This window comes from Sinocyclocheilus anshuiensis, unplaced genomic scaffold (assembly GCF_001515605.1).
Source record: "Sinocyclocheilus anshuiensis isolate Anshui unplaced genomic scaffold, SAMN03320099.WGS_v1.1 scaffold457, whole genome shotgun sequence".
Classification (NCBI taxonomy): domain Eukaryota; kingdom Metazoa; phylum Chordata; class Actinopteri; order Cypriniformes; family Cyprinidae; genus Sinocyclocheilus; species Sinocyclocheilus anshuiensis.
In genome coordinates this window covers 2,237,472-2,246,770 of record NW_015537939.1, presented here as the reverse complement: position 1 = coordinate 2,246,770, position 9,299 = coordinate 2,237,472, and the positions used below count along the sequence as shown (strand labels likewise).

Here is a 9,299-nt window from a genome sequence, read left to right as displayed (position 1 = left end):
AGAAAGAAAGAAAGAAAGAAAGAAAGAAAAAAATCTTTGTGGCCCAAAAACAGTCAACCTTTTATTTTTTATTTTTAGATTATTATTCTTTTGATTTTAAGGATAAAATGTTTGTTTGTTTATTAATTGTTGTTTGTATTGTATTGTATTACGGTAATAAGAATTTGGGAGGAAAAGGTTAACTGTCATGAAAATATTGCCACAATGCTAAAAATCTTAATGTTCCAAAAACAGTCAACATTTTATTTAAGCAAAACATTTTTTTTTTTTTTTGATCTTTTGATTTGGGGGTAAACTATTACTTATTTATTTACTTGCTTTTTATTTTAGCAAAACATAATTCTTGAATTCTTTCTTTTGATTTTGTGGTAAAATATAACATGACATGTTACTGAGAGGTTTTGTGAAATTCAGCTCTTACCATAATCATAAATTCAAAATGTTTTATAGAGGCACAAATATTGTATATCATATCTTTTTTTCTCTCTTGTGTTGCCTCATATGCATATACGGTCACACACACACACACACACACACACACACACACTGAAACAGAAAAACAAGCGCGCACACACACACACACACACACACACTTAAACGAAAAACAAGCACACACGCACACAGATCTCTCTGTCCTCCCATGCATGTTAATCAGACCCACAGCTCCAGGGTCTCGTAGAGTGGACTGCCATCATACATGCACATGTAGAGAACCATAAATCAGCCAGGCCTTAGACACAAATAAACAGCCTCCAAACTAAAGCCATTTTAATTATGAAACCGTCCTATAAAAATTCCTTCTTTTCAAACACAAAAGAAAACACAATTGCAGAGCTGAAGAGATAAGGCCGTGAATGGGAGAGAAACATTTCAACCGTAACTCAATTGAGACGCCTAAACCAGCAGAACTAGGAAGCTTTTTCAAACTGTTTCCTTCAATAATGCTAATCTCGCTTCATATTTACGGTTGTGACAGGATTCTTCATGGAAAAAGAATTGCTGCCGGCACACCAGCAATAAAAGAAGCTCTACCTAGAGGAAATTTGCTCTTTCATAGCTCAGGAGACTTGGATTTTCAGTCAAATAAATAAGATCAAATAAAACAAATAAAATGTATTTAGAATATTTTTTATATGATTGCTAGCATTTTAGAATATTTTTATATTAAATATTTAAAATGTATTTAAAATATTAAAACTTGTTATATGATTAATAGCATCTTTTTTTTCATAGCTCAAGAGAATTAGGTTCTCAGTAAATAAAATACAAATAAATATTTAACATTTATTTAAAATATAAATGTTTTATATGATTGGCAGCGTTTTTCATAGCTCAGGAAAATTAGGTTATCAGTAAAGAAAATAAATACTTAAAATGTATTTGAAATATTAACGTTTATTATATAATTATTCACAGCTCGAGAATCAGGTTCTCAGCAATTAAATATACATAAAAAATAAAATACATAAAAAGTAAACATTTAAAATTTATTTAAAAAAATATTACAAATGTTTTATGTGATTATTAGCGCCTTTTACATTTTTTTTACGAAAATTATTTTGCGTAAGTAAAGGTCTCCATTTGCTCTCTGTTTAATCTATTTTTTGTCTAAAAGAAACAGCTGAGTTGCTAAAGTTCTCATCTGTGATTTTTCTTTCTTATGGAAAAAAAAGCCATAAATGTCAATATATTGTGCCCTTTATCCAACAGCAGTTGCCTTGAACAACATCAGCCGTAATATTGCAAGCAGCGCACATTCTCTCTCACCTCTGTAAAGAAACATTAACGTCTCCCACAGGCATAAACAGAGCAGCGGCTCCTTCACAACCAGCCGTGAAAGGTGTCCAGGAGGGTGTCCGTCTGCTCTGGGTAGATCATCTATGCCTCCATCCCAGGTAGACAAAAGCGAGTGGGGGCCGTCTCTGTCCCTGCAGGTGCAGCGTGAAACGGGCCTTTCCCAGGCCTGCCGTCCCACCAGCAGCTGTCTGAAGTATGGGCTGACGGCACACAGAACGGACGCGTGCGCCCAGCCCAGCTCCTTGCCAGAGTCCCTGGCGTAGAACGCCACGTCTGCGAATTGAACGCCGTGTTCGAGGAGCCACTGCAAGTCCTGAGAGAAGGAAGATTCCTCCACTCTCACCAGGGGAAGACGCGCTGAAAGACGGGATGGGATGTTATAGGACAGCTTTATAGCTCAGATGTTGATCTTTATAGCTCAGGAGACTAAATGTGGGTCTGAGTTATGTTTCAATCAAGTATCAACTTCAAAGCTGAGCTGTCTCCTAAAATACCTTTAAATAGTCAAAAAATTAGACAATTGTTGACATGGGGTAAGAATACAGAGCAATCAAATGAATAAAGTGAAACGTGAGTTCAAATTGAAATTTGAGTGTAATAACCAGTAATAATGTAAAATATTATTGCAAATTAAAATAACTTTTCTATTTTAATATATTTTAAAATGTAATTTATTCCTATGATGGCAAAACCGAATTTTCAGAAGCATTACTCCAGTCTTCGGTGTCACATGATCCTTCAGAAATCATTCTAATAAGCTGATTTGAAACATTTATATGGACATTTCTTATTATTATCAATGTTGAAAACAGCTGTGCTTCTTAATACATAACTGTGGAAATGGTGATACATTGTTTTCAGGATTCTTTGATTAATGTTAAAGTTCAAAAGTAGAGCATTTTTAAAAATAACATTTATTTATTTAGTTATTTAATGTTGTTATTGACACTTTTGATCAACTTAATGCATCCTTGGTGAATACAATTATGAATTTCTTGTTTTAATTTCTAATTTCATGGATGCCTTATAATTTCCAGTGCATTTCTTTTTTCAAACATTTATGCGTTTCTAGTAAAAAATTAAAGTGATACTTCCTTACATTCAAATTAGAATTCAAATATTCTCAAATCCCAAATCATAGTATGCTGAAACAAGTATGCTAAATCTCTATTTCCAGTGTATTTTCAAAGTATGCGTCCTTGTGTGCATGTGTTCAATATTGCTGACAGCTGCTCTATTTAATTTCAATGCTGTCTAGGAGAAACGACTGTGATATTAAAAAGATCTAATCTGTGATTATTGTTTCCTGTAGGGAATGTTAAAAAACTTCTGGAAGAACAAAAGGATGTGAGGGAGAAGAAGATAAAAGAAATGGGTAAGAGAAAGGGAGAAACAAGGTGAGCTAAGCAGAGGAGGATGGTGGGTAAGGAATTTTTTTAGTGTGAAGGGAACAAGGTGGAGAAAGAGAATGATGAGAGCAAAGCAGAGGAGATGGGATGAGTAAGGGATACGGTAATAAGACGGGAGCAACGAGAAAAGTGACATGAAAGCAAATTCCAAACAAGGAGGATTATAGGAAGGCCACAATAACGCCAGGCGTAAAAAAGAAATAGAACAAGCACAACAAACAGATGTTGTTTGTTCATCATGTCTGTATTATAGGCACATTTCTCATATATTACTGCTGTACTTTATGCACTCCATAACCATTCATTTGAGGCCACACCAACGGTTTCCCAGCATTCAATACCCTTCATATTTTATGGGTTGTGCTCTATAAAAAGAGCCTAAGTGGTGCTGGAGCCACACCAACAAACTATAGAAAGCTTTGGCTTCTCGTTCTAAGTGTCAGTGCTCATAGCAGTGCTCATCTTGTGCAGAATACTTCTAGCCTTTAGCAGACAATGCTTTTATCTAAATGGCAGACGAGTTCATTGACTCGGTTACTGATGAATATTGCCATTTTGTGCATATTTTGCAACCCGACCGCTTTGCAGAGATTAAGATAAGATGCCCGGCAAATTGCGAGTATAGTTATTAGTGAGATTAGCCAAAATTAGACAGGTTTGAAGGGAAGCGGAAAAGTCGAAAGATGCATGAGGATGTTTTTGGGAGGTCTACTTCACCAGACACATCATTGACATAATAATGAGGGAAAATCTCATCAGCCACTAACCTGGTTGGTCCAAATGAGGGGGACGGGGTTCGTTAAACCGGTGACCCCGCCGTTTGTCTGGCCGTTCTTTGGCTTTCTGCTTCAGACACTGAATCATGAAGTATTCCAGCTGTGTGAAGATTCAAAGGCAAGCGTGTAAATAACATCCAAGTACACCACAAATCACACCAACACCAAATATGGTGGAATATTTGCAGCTAGTTAGAAATAATGTGTCAAAATTGTGTCTTTAGGGCTACAACTGCTTGTCACCATACCTTTAAAGGGACAACTTTTTAAACAAAATGTCATCATATTTTTACAATAAAAATCACAGTTACAGTTATGCACACTTGCACAGGAAATCTATGGGGCAAGATTGGCTGATTAATAAAAGTATTTCTCCTAGTGTGAGTTTCAAAACCACAAACAGCCTTGTCAATGGATAGTGTACATTTTCTGTTTTCATATATTTTTTGTGAATTGAGTAAACAGCTTCTATTAAAATCAAAACAATCTCATCAATTTTACTTCCTCATTTTATTTTTGATTTTACATTGTATTAGTCCATTGCAATAGTACAGTGCTCCAAAGAGGATAAAGTTGAGAATGAAATTTCTGTTGGAAATAGGGTCGGATGTTTTGATGAAAATAAAGTTGACTAAAAAAAAAAAAACTTTTTGTAATGTGAAGATCATTTGAAAATAAAGTCGAGATCACAAGAAAACAAACTTTTTGATATGTGAAGACCATGAAAAAATTAAATCAAATAACTTGTTATGCCAAGATCATAAGAAAATTAAGCTGAGATCATGAGAAAACAAAAAAGGAAATAATATTAAAGCACAGCTTTTATAAAAAAGACTTCAATAAAATATTGTGTAAAATAAGTGTCGATTTTAATTCAGCAATTTTGTGCACATCTTAATTAGTAGCATTAGTAACATTAGTACACCTAAACCATACTGGTTATCGGCTTATATATCGGTATTGGCCAATTACAGATATATATTGAACAATATTGGATATTTTGTCCCCATATTTTATTTGTCTACCACTAATTTAACCCTTTAAGGGTTGCTTCCAGAATGCCTTGCCCTATAGACTTCCACTGTAAGAGCATTTCTGTAAACATGTTTTATGGTTAGGGTTAGGTTAGCCATTTAGCAGCCGCTTTTATCCAAAATGACTGAATAGAAGTAAACTTATTACACTCTCCCTGGAGCAACCGGGGCTCAAGGTCTCAGTGGTGATGGATGGGTTTTATATTTCACCCGAGGCATGGAGTTTATAAATTACCTCTTACCGGGTGTGAACCTCCAACCTTATGGTTACCAGCCCAGAACCGCTAAACCACAAGTACAGTTCTTCTGCATACTAATGAGACTTCTTAACAATGATTAAGAGAAAAAGAGACGCTTACCACACTGCCAAAGTAACGATCCACAAAAAAGTTGTTTAGAGAGGGCAGCTCCAGGTAAGTGGCCCCCAGGTCCCTGGACAGCTGGAGCCCCTCACTGTGGGGCACACAGCTGCTCCAGTCGGACGCACACAGAGGACATGTGCACGGCGGGCCTTCATCTGTGGAGGGTGACAGAGGGAAACAATAAAAATGTGATGCACTCGTAAAAAGACATTTTTCACAGTGATGCCATAGAAGATCCATTGATCCATCCAGTGAACAGTTCTTAAAAGAACCATATTGTTCTTAGTGTAAAAAACATTTTACTAATCTCAAGAACTTTTTTTCCACTATAAGGAAACTTTTGTGCAATGGAAAGTTTCCATGGAACCACACATGCCAATTTTTAAGTGTATATGCATATGCAAACGTATTACTGATGCACATACAAATGACATTTGTAGAGCAAGGGGCCAAATAAAGCATGACTCATACTGACAGAGAGTACATAACATTCAGAGAGATGTCAACAGGCAGACATATGGAGCAACAAAATCTGAGCCTTTATTATGTAACAACACATGCCAGCTCAAGTTTATACCAGCGTAAATTTAAACATCAGTACGTGTGTGTGCGGACGGGCAGAGAGAGAGTGGCAGTGACAGAATGAAAGAGCAGGGATAGCTGGATAAAAACAATGTGTGTATGTGTGTGTGTTAGGAGGAGCTGGCCCGGCCAGTAGGGCGAATGCCTCAGGGAACAGAAGAGCACGTAAAATGATAGCAAGAAAAGACAGCTAAATGGAGAGAGAGATAGATGGAGTGAGAATGGACGAGTGGAAGAAAGAGACGTGAAGAGGGCACAGGCAGGAAGAGGAATGAATCATTGTAGCCAATAAAAGAAAAAGCCCGGAGAAATGGAAAAAGATGTACCGTATGAGTGTGTGAGCATGTTTTGACCATGTTTACACTCTCATTTTGCCTTGGGTCTCTCCAGGCAAAGCAACAGGAAATACAGCACAATTCTCATGACACAAACTCATTAGCATGAACAGCACTATTACTCATAGGAGTATTAGAAATAAACAAACCCTTGAGTGTATATCCTAAAGGCGTCGTTCAACCAAAAATTTAAATTCTGTCATTATTTACTCACCCTCATATCATTTCAAATCTGTATGTCTTCTGTACAACTCAAAATAAGATATCCAGTGGAGCCCACTGGCTTTCATTGTATTTTTCAATGACATCTCAAGGTATTTTTATATGTTTTGTCAGTCTGAATGAATCCAGTCTGATTTCAGGTTCTTAAAAAATTCTGTTTATATGAACCCTAAACATTACAGTCCGATTCACATATTTGACCAGATGGTAACATGCGAGCAGCAGGTACTTTTGAATCCATTTGAGAAACGATTCAAACGTTTACGTGCATAGTGTTTTTTTTTACCTCTTTCAATCAAAATTGAACAATTAACAATCAGATCGAATGAGGTGTTTATATAATGGCTTTTCAGTCCAACTGAGTCATCAGTCCGATTATAAACTAATTTTTTGAATGTATGTACTGTATGGAAGCTGCAGATAGTCATGCAGGTTTGGAATGACATGAGGTTGAGTAAATGATAACAGAATATTAAATTTGAGTAGGCTATTCCATTAAACTGTGTGAATAACTCATTCTACACTGTTTGTGCCATATTACATTTCCAAGTGACTGAATGCAGGGATTTACAGTTTACAGCAGGGATTCCCAGTTTTTTGTTAGCTGACTCCCTTTGACATCAATTTTTTACTTGAGATACCACCTAAGAATTTAGCAAAATTTTTCAGTAATTTAACAACACATTCACATGTTCGCCATTCTCTAATAACCACATGCAAATGAACAAAATATTTCAAATAAAAACAAATAAAATATATGTATTTTAGTAGGATCTTTTAAATAAATGACTTATTTAAATTTTACATTTTTATGATTGAATTAATTAGTAGTTTTTCTTCAAACCTGCAAACCCCAACCTGCTCAAGAACCTTCCGCAAGTCTTAAACAAACCCATCATGTTCGTTTCTCCTCCATTATCCTTCAGGGATAAATGATGTAGCTGGATGGAATCACATCTTGATGAATTATACATCTCAAAGGTCACATTGTGAGCACAGAGCTGCCGCTTTTATAGCGAATGGAGCCAAATCTGTGGTCTAAGTGCTTTGAGTCTATAAATGTTTACCTATGAGCATATTCAACAAACGCTTACGGCGCAACCGCATTCAGCACATCAAAAGAACTCCAAATCTCAGCTCGATCAGACTTCTTCTTTTCCCTTGAAGTCAGAAGCTTTTCATATGCTGTGTTGCTTTTGAAGATCAGTAATGGGTAACTAGTTCAACACCACAGTTCCATATGTTTCATTTATTTCAATTACGTGAATGTTGCTCTTTGTCATTTCAGGAAAGTTTAAAAGTCAATTTTACTGTCTAATGCCTTGATTGACATGAGGTAATTAAGATTAAATTATGCATAATCCTAATTATCATTAGTACTTGACATTATTTGCTCTGCTTACAGTACTTAAGCACACATTCCATAAGCAAAACCATCAGGCAATTTTTAACCAGAGTTTAGTTCAATTGTTTCCATTAAGTCCATTATCTCCCAGGTCTGCACTACAAAAGGCTGACAGACATTTATTTTTCTTTAAAACTTCGTAATGGAGAAAAATACCTCAAATGAACTCTAAACAAATGCAAAACAGAAACAGCCAATCGCATCTCACCATTTAGCCTCGCCCCCACGGCTACCAGAATCACAGGAACACCCCAGTGTCGAAAAAGAGGGCGAAGTCTTGGGGCATAGACGTTTCGGACCTGCTGAAAGGCCAGTTTGTCGTTTACCGAGTACTTAATGACCACGATGTCGGCCTGCTCCAGAACGCACCGGACGCTCGCCCAGTCGCTGTCCAAAAGGTCCTGTGATTAAAACGAAGGTTTTAACCTGTGATGTTTATAAGGGCATATCTCAGTAGCTCAGCATCTGTTCCACCAATCAGCTGATATCACTGCCATAGCAAAATTCCTCTTAGTCCACCAATCAGGTGGAAACAACTCCCTTCCCTGAGTCTGCAGAAACCCTAATCCTGCTTTAGAATCCCATCATCCCTCTCTCATTCACTCTGTTACTCACCCAACTGGGACAATCCCGCACCATCACTCTGACATCCCCGAACACTCTAGACTGGTACTCCATAAACGCAGGGTTCAAGGGATGCCTTGATGGCGTCACCGAGTTTGGATCCAATTCCCGAGCTCCGTGGCCCAGGTAACTCCACAACAAGCCACCTTGGATCTGTCCCGGGCCGGTCGTCTCGTCCCCAGGCCCGACGCCCCCAGGACACTCGCTACCCAGGGCCACTATGTGGACAGACCTGTGGGACATAGAAAAGCCTTTAGCGGTTTACAATTACAATCCAACCGGTTGTCTTTATATAAGCAATCACAGCTCACAGCATTTACACACAGTCCTCAACTCTCTCTGCACTGTAAAAATGTTTGTAATTTTTATGGAAGAAATTTTTTTTAAAAATGCAACAGTTAAAAACCTGTTAATTGCTCAACTGTAAGTTACTCTTCCATATACAGTGAAGTACTGTAACTGGTTCAACACTGCAAAATGTGTCATTTTACAGTAAAATACTGTCAAATTTGTGTTTTTTTGCAAGTAAAAACAATGAATTACCTTCGCAATTCAGTTTTTTGTTAGTTCAAGTAGATTTGTATATTAACATTATATCACTTAATGAAATACACAGTTATCAGTGAAAAATATGCAGGCAGTATTTTACTGTGAATTTCTAGCAACCACAGCTGACGAATCTATATATAACAGTAAAAACCTGTTAACTGTAAGTTACCTCACTGGTAATATACCATATACTATATATATATA

The 9,299-nt window shown here is 36.9% G+C and overlaps 1 protein-coding gene across 1 annotated transcript in view; it reads right to left on the bottom strand.

Annotated features, from left to right (window-relative positions):
* Positions 1-9,299, bottom strand: part of LOC107661900 (rho-related BTB domain-containing protein 3-like) — a 19,080-nt gene that overhangs the window by 8,699 nt on the left and 1,082 nt on the right. Inside the window, exons 2-6 of the mRNA XM_016451691.1 lie at positions 8,538-8,778; positions 8,131-8,323; positions 5,376-5,533; positions 3,974-4,082; positions 1,768-2,154 (exon numbers count right to left, since the gene is read on the bottom strand). Coding sequence (XP_016307177.1) covers positions 1,768-2,154; positions 3,974-4,082; positions 5,376-5,533; positions 8,131-8,323; positions 8,538-8,778 — 1,088 coding nt within the window. The remainder of the gene's footprint in view (positions 1-1,767; positions 2,155-3,973; positions 4,083-5,375; positions 5,534-8,130; positions 8,324-8,537; positions 8,779-9,299) is intronic.